At 48.4% G+C, this 14,098-nt stretch overlaps 1 protein-coding gene and 1 long non-coding RNA gene across 3 annotated transcripts; one reads left to right on the top strand and one right to left on the bottom strand.

Annotated features, from left to right (window-relative positions):
- Positions 1–2,293: 2,293 nt before the first annotated feature.
- LOC116439396 lies at positions 2,294–3,118 on the top strand. Its single transcript, XR_004238146.1, has 2 exons — positions 2,294–2,471; positions 2,891–3,118. It is a non-coding gene; the product is annotated as an uncharacterized LOC116439396 (long non-coding RNA).
- A 4,109-nt stretch (positions 3,119–7,227) lies between these two features.
- On the bottom strand, positions 7,228–10,877 carry LOC116439392 (trypsin-like). 2 transcript variants are annotated; one of them, XM_032098860.1, is made up of 5 exons: positions 10,365–10,877; positions 9,487–9,655; positions 8,622–8,875; positions 7,855–7,991; positions 7,228–7,483 (listed from the first exon to the last, which is right to left on the bottom strand). In XM_032098860.1, the coding sequence occupies exons 1-5, from the start codon at positions 10,402–10,404 to the stop codon at positions 7,334–7,336; spliced, it is 750 nt and encodes a 249-aa protein (XP_031954751.1). In that variant the 5' UTR covers positions 10,405–10,877; the 3' UTR covers positions 7,228–7,333. The 2 variants fall into 2 exon arrangements, with proteins under 2 accessions (XP_031954751.1, XP_031954749.1); XM_032098858.1 differs by lacking the exon at positions 10,365–10,877 and having other exon boundaries at positions 9,487–10,358.
- Positions 10,878–14,098: the final 3,221 nt, after the last annotated feature.

The following is a 14,098-nucleotide window of genomic DNA, read 5'->3' as shown; positions in this document are numbered from 1 at the left end:
CAGAGGGCCTGGCCCTGGGCCAAGTCCCAGCTCCAAGGAGACCAAAGGGAGGACTCCAACACTTTTTCCCAGGTCTTTTTCTCCACAGCGAGTGATTTTATTATTTAGTATTATTTTCCTTTTCCTGTGTGTTTAGTAAATAAATAGATTTATCACCTTCACTTTCCTTCGAGGAAAATTTATTATTCCCAAACCTGGTGTGGGGGAGGGCTGGTTGTGCCTTCTCTCAGAGGATATATTTCTAAATTTCGCCAAACCGGTACAGTGCGCCTGGGAAGGCTGCCGCGTGGTCTCAGCCATGTGATGACAGTCATCTTCTGCCATAGAGGTAATGGGACCATGCACATGCTTCCCAAGGGCTTCATTAATTACAGGAAATGCACAGAGATGTTCTATCACTAGTACATGTTTTGATTGAGCCATTATCTTATCCAAGATCTCGGACCAAAAATCGTAGAGACCAGTTTTAGGGGGACTAACATCAAAAAGGAAGTCTCGAGAAACATAAGGGAAATTTTTGAAAAGCCAGTCAAAAAAATGTTCTAGATCTCCCGGAGAAAGTTTCATGTCTGGCTGTGCCAGGATTTCTTTAACTTCCAGATACATTTCCTTCTGTGGCTTAGACAGCCCCATTTTCCACGATTCCTGCATAGTCCAGAGAGAACAGCCAAACAAAAGCAAGGAGAGAGATCGAGAGAGTTTCTTTACTCACGAATTTTTGGGATCTTCAAAATCTTGATTGTTTCAAGGTTGCTGCCTCCAGGGATTGATATGCATTCCTCACCATCTGTTGCGGCGGGGATTTCTGCAACATGTATAGACAGCGAGGGCCGCAGAAAGAAATAGGGAACGATTCTTGAACAGATCATGTTTCAGAGATCTTTATTCTGCAGCCGCATGGCCGGGGTCTTGCTGAAGAACTGAGCAAACACGGGACAACCAGGGTCCTCCCCGTGCAGGGGAACACAAAAACCACGAATGGGGAACAGGATTGACCAGGGAGTGGGGAAACCCTGTAGGCCGAGCCTCTACTCCAGGGTCCCCTCCCCTCGGTCCCCACGCCGGGGGGGGAACCCCAACAGCAGACCTCGGTAGAATGGCCTGTCACTCGGTCCCTGTGTTCCTGTCACCCTTCCCACTGTCCCAGATGTTGATCCCTGTGCTCATCAGGTTCCCCAGCTATCCTATGCAGAGGTTGTCCCATGCAGGAGAGGCCACGTGGATGTTCTTCAGAGCAGAAACACCTGAGGGCGCAGTGGAGAGGATGCAGTGGCCTGGGTCACCTCAGCCTGGGAGCAGAGCAGCAGAGAGGTGTCACTGGCAGAGCACGAGTGAATGAACTTGCACGGTGCAGCTCCTTTCTAGACCCCAGTGCTCCCACTGGCTGAATCCCAGCGGCAGCCTCCACACCCCACTGGAGGACAAGCTCAGTCGTGCCAGGAAAGCAAATCTCCTTGGACAGGTCACTTCACAGGGCAGAGGGGGCAATGACACTGATGCTCTCGGTGGCCTGGATTTGCCAAATGCAGTGTGATCCTGAAGCCAAACCTCTGGAAGCCCTTGTGCCACAGGCAGCACCAGTCTGCCACAGCCTGGGCTCCCCAGCTAGGCCCCAGGTGCCAGGGAGAAGCCATCTCTGGGGCAACTTTGCCTATTTCCAGTCAGCAAGGAGAGGCCACTCTGACACCGATCCTGAGCACCCTGTCACCCACTCGGCTGTCCCTGTGGGCCACACTCGATCCTTTCTCTCTTCCCATGCCAGGGCATTGACTGTCCCTCAGCTCTTCACAGGTATTTACCTCCCTCTCCTACGGCTCTCACAGCAACGCCCATGAGAGCCAGCCCAAGTCCGAGCGCTTGGGCTGCTGTGGTGTCTTTGGGTTCCTGCCTCTCTCTCACTGATGTTATTTGCTGTGCCCACAGTGCTGCATAGAGAAAAAGAGCCATCACACAGCTGGGTGCCAAGTGGGGTGGCCAGGCAGGAACTGAACCAGCCACGTCTGGGGAAGACAGGGAAAGCGCATGGGAAAATTCAAGGGAGCCCTATGTGGCCTTTATCCCTCATTCCTCCATCTCCCAAGGACTTCAGAAGCAGGAGGGCAGCGGCCAGCCTTCCTCGGCCTTGCACGCACTCAGCCTCCCATGCAACCTCAGCACAGTTCTGCCCATACAACCCCTCCCTCCCTTCCCTCCCCACCCATCCACCCACACCCTGCCTGCCCCTTCCACCTGCTGCATCTCTGCAGGGTTTCTGCTTTCCTGCCATGGTTTGGGTCATTCCCCAGGGTTCCCAGCCAGCCAATGCCTGCTCGCATTTCTTGACTGGCCCCACCCCAAGGTGTCTCACCCTCACTCACTGCTCCCTCTTCACATATCTTTGGGCAGCTGCAAGGGGCAGGTTGCTGAGAGGGTAGGGGGCTTTTCCCCCATGGTTCCCTGCTGTTTCTTTGTGGCCATGCTGGCCCCTCTGGGTAAGTGAACTCAACTCAGCCCTAAGCACCTCCATCCATCCATCCATCCCACTGCTGCTCTCCCAGCTGTGTAGCCAGTTGCTGGCATTGCTTCATTCTGCAGAGCTCCCTGTGCTGAGGATAAGCAAAGAATGTGGTGGGCAGGAATCCCTGAATCTTCTGCAATGGCTGTCTATTTGTCTTTCTTTGTGCAGCCCATAGATTATTCCTGGTTTTGCACACAAACTGCCCAGGAATGCATCTTGCCTACTGAAGAGAGATTGGAAATTCACTTGCTGATCTGGAGATCTGTCCCATGCCTTGAACTGCTCCCTTGCCTGCCCTATTTCTTCTCACCCTTTCCCTCCCAACCCACGGTGCCTAGTTAAAAATGTTCCTATTTTTTCCTTCTCCTCACTGCTCCTTCTTTTCCTTTCCAGTGTTAGCCCTGGAACAGTCTCCAGACATGGTGATAAAAGAAGGCCAGTCCGTGAAAGTGGAATGTTCCAAGAAGAAATCCACCAGCTCAGCTATGTACTGGTTCATGCTGCCTTCAGAGAAGAATTCCAGTCTGACCCTACTGGCTTCTGCAATACAAGGCAGTAATGCAGCTGTGGAGAAGGAGTTTGAGAACCATTTCAAGAGCAGCAATATAAAAGGAGACAGTATCACCCTCTCAATAGACCATGTCTTTCTCAATCACTCTGGCACATATTTCTGTGCTGAGAGTGAACACAGTGGTGAGGCTGCTGAGGGAGCTGAGCACAAACTTCTCCCTGCACAAACAGGACCTGCTTTCCACCTCATGGGTGCTGCAGGAGGCAGGGTGATCTCTTCTCACTCATTAGCTCCTCTGCTTCCCAGCCTTCCCTTTTTCCTCTTCTCACATGCTGAGAGTTTATTTGTCCTGCCTTCTCTCCTTGCCACTCCACACCTCCCTTTTTGTTACTCTTGGTTTAACTCTTACTTGCAATACACTTAACTTCTGCCAACCCTTCTTCTCCTCTCTGCCTCCCTTTCCTTCCCCACCTTGTTCTTTTTGTCTTCAATCTGCACTCCACTGCCTTCCTCTTACTTAACTGCAGTCAAGCCTGCTCATGATTCTCACTGCCAAACAGAAAGAATGCTTGTGTGGGAAGTTCTTGGTGCACCTGTAGGTAAAGGCAAGGCCAGGCAGGTGCTGAAGTAGCCAGTAGTGTGTGGGAGCTGCCCACATGCTCCTCTGTTACAACGACTTGTCTGTGGTTGTTCTGTGGCCAAGGAGTATTTACAGCAGAGCCAAAGCCTGTGCTTACTCAGGTTAAGTGTTATGTGGATCAGTAATACCTCCTTCTACAGTGGTCTCTGGGGCAGGATCCACCTGCTTTCCACCCTGTGATCCATGGACAGCTTATCTTTACCAAATACATGATAACAATTAGAGGTTATGTTAGCAAGAACTGCAGCTAATAGAGATTTCCAACAGGTTACAGTGTTCCATTAATCAGAGACTCAGATGGAGGGCTGGAGAGTCTCCTCATCGAGTTCATTGACACCACGAAGCTGGGAGGAGTTGCTGATACTCCAGAGGGCTGTGCAGCCCTTCAGAGGGACCTCGACAGGTTGGAGAGATGGGCAGAGAGGAACCTTCACTGCTGGGCACACAGCACAGCACGGATGGGCTGGGTCTCTGTCAGACCTCGGTACCCAAACTCAGTGCACACAAACTACGAGTGTCTCTTCCTGCCTACACTGATTTCCCACTGCCTTGGGCTGCTGAACAAGGCCGTGTGCAGAGAAGAACACATTCTTTTCTCCAGCTCAGTCCATTTGTGTGCTGTTGCTCTTTTGCAGAGTGCTGCAACAAAGAGACAAGGAGAGTATCAGTTCTTCCCTGGCATGGAGAAGGGCAGTCTGTAGCAGCATATCCTGTGGGGCACTTCCTTCTCTTCAGAAATCTCTCCAAGGCGCAGTCCCAGTGCAGAGCCACAACCAGCCTTTTCTCTCCTTGAGACCCCCCTTTGGGGCTGGAGGAGTTACAGAACTATTCTCTGTCTTGCTACAGGAGACACCAGGTTGACAGGTCACTAGCTTTTCCCATACCTAGACAACACGTCAGCTCTGCCTAGGACAAGCAGGGATTCCACCTTGCAGCTTGCAGGGCTGGGAATCTGTGAGTGTGAGGGTGGCTGCAGAGGACACAAACTGGGGGACACAGACACGAACACGCATTCCTGGGATCTCCTTCTCTTCCCATCCTTTTCTGCCATTCTGTGCATTCCTGTGCACACGCTCAGGCTGCCACACAGTCTCATCATGCTCCCTGAGAGCACTGAACTCTCCCACCTACTGAACTCCCACCTGCTCGTGCACACCCACGCTCACAGCCAGCAGGAAGCCAGAGGAGCAGAGCACATGCACCTCATGGCTGCCTGCAGGTGTCATTCCCCACCGCTCCCGGACAGCCAACTGCCTTGTCACATTTCAGACTCCCTCTCCCTCCCCTGCCCACCCACTGAGAGACGCATCTCTTCCTCCTCTCCTCTCCTCTTTGCACATCTCCGTGTCTGTGCTGTCACCAGGCCCAGGTTGCTGGAAGGAGGTGGCCTTTCTCTATGGATTTCCCCCGGTTCCTTGTGGCCATCCTGCTGCCTGTGGGTAAGTGGGCTTCCCTTCCTCTTCAACAGCTGCACTGGAGCTGCTGCTGCCTCCTCACCTGTGCCCCCAGTGCCCCTTCCCCAAGGCGTCCAGGGGGAGGATGGGCAATGAACCAAGGGAGCTTTTCCACCACCTATTGAATCAGGAAACTCTGCACAGCTACAGATTTCTTTTTTCCTGTCCCATTTTAATACTTCACCTGAAAGTACCAAAGTCATTCTTTCTCAAAGCAGATTTCCCATTGTATTTAAAACTGGTTTGTTTGGGGCTTTTTGATCCCATGTGTCTTTTTTGCAGAAACAGGGCACTGTCCCTTAGCTTTCTGGTATCCTGGTGGCATTCCATCCCATGACACACTTCAAGGATGTGTATTTTTGTCCTCTTCAATGTATTTCACTTCCCACATTTCTTCTCCTGTCTTTCCAGGCTGGGCCCTTCAGCAATCACCAGATACAGTTGTCCGGGAGGGAGACCCTGTGACTCTGGAATGTTCTGGATCGGGGAGTGCAACGAGGCCCATGTCCTGGTACAAGTTGCCCATGGAGAAGGGTGCCAGCATGCAGTTGGTTGTATATTCAGCTGCAGGTAGCAAAGCAGATATTGAGAAGGAATTCAGAAATCGCTTCCAGAGTAATGGGACTCGGAACAACCGTTTATCTGTGAAGATAGATCATGCCCTACTCAATGACTCGGGCACATATTTCTGTGCTGAACAAGATCCACAGTGACTCAAAGGCTGGTGCAGCACAGCACAAACCTTTCCAGGCAAACAGGGATCTGCCACCAGCACACACTGAGCCCTGTGTTTGACCGAACGCCATTTTCTTCACTTGCCCTCCAGCTCTTTCTGTAGAGACGAGGTTATGCTTGTCTGTCTTTCTGTCTGTGCATCTGTCTGTCTTCTTCATGGTCTCTAGCAGCTTCTCTATTCTTTCCCATGGGGGAATCACCTTTTGACTCTCCTTTCTTCTTGTCCTCACTGTCTCACCTCATTTCTCTGCCATTCACAGAGAAATACTCTGTCCCCCTGACCTTTCCTCTCCATCCCCTGACGCCTTCCTGTTTCCTTCATTCTCATCCATCTCTCCTTCCTTTCAGTCTGCTACCTCTGCTCATGCAGAAGCACCATGTGGAATGCTTTGCACAGCGCCTTCCTTCTCCACCAGCAGGAAGGACAAGGCCAACTGGTCCTTGGCCCCACTGGTCTCCAGGTAATGGGCACACTGCTGTGCAGCAGGGACCCCAAGTCACACCACTACCCTGGCATCTGAAGAATCTGATGTTTGTGATGTAGCCCAAGTTTTGAGAGTATCCAGGGACTGTAGGTAAAGAACCCCAGGCACCAGCAGATGCTCATGGCTACCATCACTCTCTGAGCCTTTTTTCCTGCCCTCCTGCAACTTTCATTTCCAGTCCTCCTTTGAGTTTTTTTTTTCTTTCCTAGATTTTTACTTTTTTATTACCTTCCTGCTCTCCTGCTTCCTTCCTTGCCTTCCTCCCTTTCTGGCATGTGTTCCAGCTTCCCTCCCATCCTTAAGTCCTTCCTTCCTGCAGCTTTTCTGCCCTCCTTCCTCACTTCCCACCTTCCTCTCTCCTGGCCTTTTCTTCTTGGGATTTGGGATTGTAAGGCCTTGTTCTCAGATTCTGCAAGCACAGAACATCACATCCCAATCAGCCTCCTGACAAGGACCAACTCTTTCACGTGGCAGGTCCAAAGTCTCTACTCCAATGCCCTGCCTCCTGCTGACCTCCTGTCAAAACACTTCCTTCCTCCCTCTTCCATTCCTCCCTTCAGTGGTATAAGCAGGCTAAAAGAAAGGATGACATGCTGCAGCTGGTAGTGTTCTCAGAGGAAGGGGGAAAGGCAGAACTTGAGGATGAATTTCAGAATCACTTCAAGAACTGTGGAAATGTGAGCTATTGCTTGTCCTTTTCAAAAAGAACATAAATAATGTTCTGTTCCAGAAACAAGAGCAAGTAACCGACTAAAAGATTCCTGATGAGGAGTCGGTAAAGTGTTCCAAGATCCCTCCACTTCTACAGGATTACAAATATTAAATCCTTTCTCCTGAGTGGCATTCACTGCCTCTGTGCTCCATATCACAGCCCATTGAAGTTCCCAAAGAAACAGTGCACAGAGTAGGGGTGCCTGAAAGTCTTTATTAGTTTTTCATAATTTTTGCTTGTCCAGACCCAAAAGAGCAGAAATGATGATGAGAAAATACAGGTCACACCAAAGGAGTGTCTCAGTTGGCAGCTATGGTGGACTGGATCCAGGAGACGTAGTTGCAAACCTTGGTGTAAACTCCAGGATAGCCCCTCTGGGCACATCCGATACCCCAGGAAACAATGCCCTGGAGCTCTCCATTGCAGACCACGGGACCGCCGGAATCTCCCTGTGCACACAAAGGATAGGGATATTCAGCAAATGGCATCAGCCTGAGCAACGAGCCAGAGATCCCTGAGATCACTGACTTTGGAGGAAGCCCTGTCAGGCTTACTCTGCACAGAAGTTCTACAACGGCCCTTTCTGATTCCCCCTCTCCACCTGATGCTACCGTGCCTGACTTTAGCTCCAAGGGTACCACAGCTAAGGATGAGTCAGCTGCCAGTTTTTGTGGTACTTGGCAAACATTCAGGATACGTGCGCCTGAAGCCTCAGCTGTCATTCAAAAACTCAGGTGTGCCAGTGCAGTGAGTATAGCTGAAGGCCTCTTCAGCTGGGAAAAGGCAGGAGAGAAATGAATGGGAGAGTCAGATGATTTACCTGGCAGGAGTCTTTTCCTCCCTCCAGGAATCCTACACACATCATGTTATTGGTAATTTGCCCAGGGTAGGAATCAGAGCAGTCAGCGGCGGAGAGGACCGGAGCCTTCAGGCACTGCAAGGTGTCCGGGTAGTTAACTACAAGGAAATAGGGAGAGATGGCTGATGGCATTGCTGAGTCCCTTTCAGAGCTCAGAGAAGATCTTAGCAGAAAAGCAAATGCTGGACACATTCTGTTCTTGCAGCCATCCTGCTTCCTCTCAACAGTAAGCACAGCATGGGTTCCTTCTGTAGAGATGCAACAAATTCTACCTGTGGCCCCACCACTCTACACTGCAGCCACCTCAACTTTTTGGGTACCTGGAATTCCATCAATTTACTACAGTGGGGCCACTCCTGTGCCAAATGCCCTGGAAGAAACCAGAGCCTCAGGAAAACCATCTTCTCCTCTGGTGCAGGTCTAGATGTCATCAGTGGAATAGACACCACTCGCCATGCACATCTCTGACCATTGGTGTAAGAGAATGGAGGTCTCTAGTAGGAATTCTAGATCTACAGTCTCGGACTTCACCCTTATTCTCAGAGAACTGACAACTCTGTTGACATGAGCTGAATCCACTACACTGACCCTACACTGACCCATCGCTCAAAGAAACCCGTGCCACAGCACTTCTCTCTGTTTTAGCCTGTCCTGTTGGGGGTTAATGGTGAGGTCTTGGAGACTGTCCCGGGCCCCCAGGGGGCTGTACATTCCCCCAGAGTACTCACTGCCACTGCTGAGAGTGTTGCCCCAGCCAGAGATCAGGCAGGTGGTGCCGGTGGCCACGCAGCTGGTTGGCAGAGGAATTGTCTGGACAGCTTTGGTGAGCTGGGCTGGGGTGGCCAGCTTGATGAGCATGATGTCATTGTCCAGGGTGTAGGCACTGTAGCCAGGGTTGCGGATGACTTTAGCAGAGTTGATAAACTGCTGTGTGGATTCTGTGAGAGCCAGGTTGTGTTTCCCGAGCTGCACTTGGATGCGACTGGAAAAGAGAAGGCACAGCACGTACTTTACTGCTACTGGCAGGTTGAGAGGAACCTCCCTGTCACTGAGTGCACTTGCTCCAACATCACTGCCACAGAAGCTCTCTGGGGCAGGTGATCTTTCTTGTCCTGCAGGGAGCCCTGGGGATCCACACTGAGACCTTAACCCACTCCCAGTAGGAGTGGTGAATTTCTCCAGGTTTGCAACTACATGACAGCAGTTAAATACATAGCAGCGCTTCATACAAATGTTCTGCAACAAATCAAACTGCTCTAGCCTGACCTCACTCCTTTTCCTGTTCTCCAGGGAGAATGCTTTAGCAAGATTCATGCAATTGATAAGAAATCACTTGATAAGAGCTCAGCATTTGTTGATTGATTATCCCCTTGTTATTTCAGACAGTGCTCTGCAGTCACAGAAACATTTGCAGAAGTGGAAAAGCCCTCAGGATGCCTCGGCCCAGCTTCCTGAACGATCCACCCATCCCTTGGCTGTGTCCGGTCAGAATGGAGGCACTTACATATTTCTATCTCATAGCTCAGAATTCCTGCTAGAAGTGAACTGGAAGACAGAAGTAGGTTATAGAAGGATGTCATTTTTTCCACTCACGATTTGTAGCAGTGAGCAGCTGACACGACCCACTGGCTGCTGATGAGGGAGCCTCCACAGAAGTGATATCCAGAATTCAGGGACACCTGATAGGGCACAGAGTTCTCTGCACAGGTGTAGCCTCCCACAATCTTGTCATCATCATCTTCAGCAAAGGTGGGGAAGGCAACTGCGAGATAAGAAGTGCCATGTTTCAACAGCTGGCCTAAGGTAATCTGGTGCCCTGTGACTGCCTCTTTGAAGCCCCTCATTGTAGGCTCCCCTTCTATGGACACTCAGGGCAGCAGTGGTGGGCAAGTCTAAGGCACATTCATTTGCTGCAGCCTCAGAAAAGAAGGGGATCAGACTTACACTGGTGCCTCTCATATCTGCAACTAAAGCCCTGCTGGCTACTCCCTGAGGGAACATAAGGACATAGAAATGTTCTTATGTTGGACCAGATCACAGGTGTGTCTTTCCCAGGACCCCGTTTGCAGAAACAGTCAAGAGTGGACTGCGGGAAAAAGTCAAACCAAATGTGCAGTGACATTTTCTTGGAGCACCCACCCAGCGTCCAACATTTTGCAGCTGCTTTAGGACTTCCTGGGCCAGAACAAATCCCTGTGCACTCCTTAGCCCTGAAGAGGGAGGCAGCCTTTTTCTGTAGCTATGGCCACATCTCTATAGCTGGGTCAGGAACCTCTATGGAGGCGTTCATTCCCCAGGTTGTGGCACAAGGCATTATGAACAGACAGAAGACAGAAGTTGCAGGGCTCCACCTTCAAACTTCTGCAAGTCAAAACTGGACTTGGCTTTCCCACAATAGGCCACCTTGCAATTTTGCTTAGAAAATCAGCGTCCTATTAAATTACAGAAATAGAAATAAAAAATATACTCACCAGCCACCCCAATAAAGGCGAGAAGCAGCAGGCACTTCATGGTCTTGATTCAACCTCAAGCCCAGGCAGGCCAACTGGAAGTCGGAGCTGCTAGAAATACGTTTTTGGTAATGGCCTTATCTCTAGTCCAAGGTTTTCTCCAGACAAAAAGTACACAGTGGAAAATTTGAAGATCCAAATGTGGGCATTAACAGGCATTGGTAGAACGCACAAATAACATACCTGTTAATCATAAACCTCTGCTAAGATAGAGAGCTATTTTAAATTATTCTAGAGGGTGGCCTTCAATCTAAAAATACATTTTGGCTTTGGAAGATGTGTAGTTGTTTGTCTGTCTGATTCTTATACGCAGCACCTGTTGAGAAGAACTCTCAAACCTCTTTCAGATTCCTCTGTGCTGATGGTGTCTTTCTAAAAAATGCATATTTTTACCAGAAGCTGAATATTGTAGGTAGTAGACAGAAAGATACAATGAATTTATTGGAAAAAAAAAAAAACAGCAAAGCCAGTGGTTAACTTTGTCAAGTTTATTTCAGCAAATTCCTTTTCTTGACTAATGTGTGTTTTTATCGTATGCAACACAGTGTTTTCCTAAATCAAATTCCTGCATTGTAATTTCAAAAGGGAGGATAGAAAAACTATCCTGTGCCCCCCATTGCTTCCCAAGTTAAATAATTCCAATATGGCAATGCTCAGCATCTCCCTTTCCTAATTTCTCTCTCCTAGCCTGTATGAAAAGATCTGCCTAAGTACCAAACCATGTTTTTATTCATCTTTGGAATGTTCTACAGAGACTAATTTTTGCCACACAAGAACTTCAGTATAATGCTGATGTTTATGAATGTAATGTAGAGGAGCAATAATCCTGCAAACACAAATGGTGAGATCTTCTGAAATCCCTCTCTGCAGGAGTGGGGATTTCTGTCATGATGCAAAGTTTACTAAAGCTTAATGCTTTGCTGAATAATCATTTTCATTTTCCAACCAGCTGCCAACTTCATCATGTTAGCTCCTGAAAGACACAGGATTCTCTCCAGAGACAGTAAAGAGAAGCCGTTTGTTTGGAGACGCTGGAATAGCTTGAGAGACTAAATAGGAATACTCTTCCTACTCCATTTCTTGATTAATTTTGTTGCATGCCTGGAGGATTGATACACAAGTTTGTCAGTGTCCAGATGCAAGTCCAAGGCCGGTGACTCCTCCAAGGGGGTGCATGAATTCTGTTGGCCTCTAAACTGGCATCAGTGCACCACTTTCTTACAAGCATGTTTTATCCTGTGACAGAAAGAAGGATTTAGAAGCTTCCTGTGGCAAAGGAAAATGTCCATAATAGGACTAAGAGTGTCAAAAAATACCAAAGCTGTCCAATCCTGTCATAACTAAGCAGAGCAAGAAAAGTTTCCAGTTTACAATAGTGTTTTATTTGATCTGCGGATTTATAATTTCTTTGTCCAAAACATGCCATTGGCATAGAAACAGACTGATATTTTACAACAATATTTTTCCTGATCAATAGCTCTCATATCCTATTAGGTAACTCTTAGGCTACGACTGGTTCCCTTTCCTTCTTTTTAGGGGGTTTCACATTTGGTTTAATGTCCACACAAATTTCAGAGGAATTAGGAAGTGAGCATTTGAATCAGGAAGCTTACTCACCTTTATCTTGGTACTTTTTATTGTTTTTCTTTGTTACTTATTTAATCTACTCTGATCTTAAACTTATAAATTATTCTTAACAGCAGCATGGTATAGGGCTGGCTGATAATCCCCAAGAAGAACAGGATCTCTGTGCTTCCCTATGCTATGTGCTTAAATCAGCAGGAGAAGACTCCCAACCTCTTCCCAGGCTACTGCTAAAGCTCACGGCCAAAGATCTGGATAATAGCTCCGGTGACTCTTGTGTTCCTAAGTCCTTGATGGCAGGTATCTAGTGAACATACCTCACCCAAGTCTCTCTCATTCTCCTAACAGCCTTTCTGACACTCCTAGAGGCTCCCATGATGCCCAGAACTCCAGGGCGTGTGCCCTGTTCACGGGGCAAACTGATGTCAAATGTAGGCAAATAGTGTTTCTGACTCATGATTCAGACAGTCTCGGAGCAGCCCTTCAGGCCTTTCCATGAGAACTGTGAAGGATGAACAGACCCGTCTGAATTACAGTTGAAATCAGAACACCTCTGATGACCCTGTTTTCTTTCTTTAGGAGGGCAAATCCCTGTCTGAAACATTAATAACTCCTTCTGCTCAGTGCTGCCAAACATTCCACAGACCCACTGAAAGGCTTTTTACAGGATCCTTCAAAGAATATACTCAAGTATATATCCATTGCTGCAAACAAGTTTCTCATTGCATGCAGTGATGCTGCAGTAGAAAGCTGGTGGCTCCAGGGGCACAGGATGGGGGAGGGCTGGTGACTGAAGGGCAGTTGTGTTAGGTTTTATCAATGGACAAGCAATGGCAGCTGGTATTTCTAGAACTCCATGTTCCTAGTTCAAGTATTTCAGTCAGCTGTATCATTACAGGACTCAGATAAAGGAAATACATTTGTCCAGACTGATGCAAGATCCTGGGAAAGAGAAACCTGGTAAGACCATGGGCTGCCAGAGATAAAACTTCCCATGAGCATGAAACATGAAGTTTCTGAGCTTAGTCCTTTTACATTTCAGTCATGGGTTTGATCCCCTGTATGAGCCATTCACTTATGAGTTGGACTTGATGAACCTTGTGGGTCCCTTCCAACTCAGAATATTCTGTGATTCTGTGATCTCACAGAGCTTCATGGTGCAGTCACCATTTCTACCCTCTTCCCAAGTGTCTCCTGCCAGTGAGGTGTTTCTGGACAGGCACACCTAGGACTGGGAACATCAACTTCTCAGTTGCTGGGTGGCCAGGAGAGTGTTTGGTGAAGGGCTGTGCATCATCTAGTCTTTGCATCTGTAATCGATATTCAGAGACAGGCTGCTGGCTTATGATGTTCCTGTGCAGGAGTCTTCAAAGTGGGGTGCATGCACCCCTGGGGCTGTGCACAACGATGCACAGAGGTGTGGGGTGGAAGCATTAGAACTTTAGTGTTATACATATATAATTATCAGCTACTAAATGTACATATACTGGGTGTATGTGTTTAGAAATACTTTACTGATAGGGGTGTACAATGAAATATTTTTGGAGAACACTGTTCTAGTACTGTCAAAAAGTATTTCACATGGGGTTTCTTATATTTTGCTATAACATCCAGTGTCCAACAGTGTCCAATTCTGCAGAGCCTTCATGTACTCTCTGACTTCTTCACTATCCTGCAGCAGTTCTGGTTTTTGTTTATTTTTGGGGGGCGAAGAAGGAAAGTTATGACTTCTTTTAGAGTGCCTGAGCTCAGGAACTCGGAAGGGATTCTGGATGACGGTGGCCAGAGGCACTGAGGGAATAAATAGTAAGAAAAGAGCATGATACTAGGGAGGAGGGTAGGAAAATCCTAAGAACGGGGTCCCACATGGCACCAGATGTGGTTATAAAGCCTCAGCCTTTGAGGTGGGAAACAGACTGTGTCCCAGTAATCTTCAGCAAATGGCTGGACCAGAAAGAAAGGACATGGTGGATGGGGGAGATCAGATTTGAAAGGATTTATTTAATCCATCTCATCCAGCACATGATCTGCAAGAGAGCAGCCTGAAGAACCTTCCCTGGAGGGTCTGTGTACCCCAAACTTCTATGAACTGGGCCACTTCTGGGAAATTT

This window comes from Corvus moneduloides, chromosome 2 (genome assembly GCF_009650955.1).
Source record: "Corvus moneduloides isolate bCorMon1 chromosome 2, bCorMon1.pri, whole genome shotgun sequence".
Taxonomy (NCBI): domain Eukaryota; kingdom Metazoa; phylum Chordata; class Aves; order Passeriformes; family Corvidae; genus Corvus; species Corvus moneduloides.
The sequence above is the reverse complement of the archived record's forward strand: the minus strand, read 5'-3'. Positions and strand labels throughout refer to the sequence as shown.

Excerpts from the sequence above, each read along its gene's own strand:
- LOC116439392 (XM_032098858.1), bottom strand. The coding sequence starts at position 9,737 with ATGAGGGGCTTCAAAGAGGCAGTCACAGGGCACCAGATTACCTTAGGC. Across the intron at positions 8,876-9,486 it reads GCTGCTCACTGCTACAAATC|TCGCATCCAAGTGCAGCTCG; the intron begins GTGAGTGGAAAA and ends TCTCTTTTCCAG. Across the intron at positions 7,992-8,621 it reads CAACACTCTCAGCAGTGGCA|TTAACTACCCGGACACCTTG; the intron begins GTGAGTACTCTG and ends ATTTCCTTGTAG.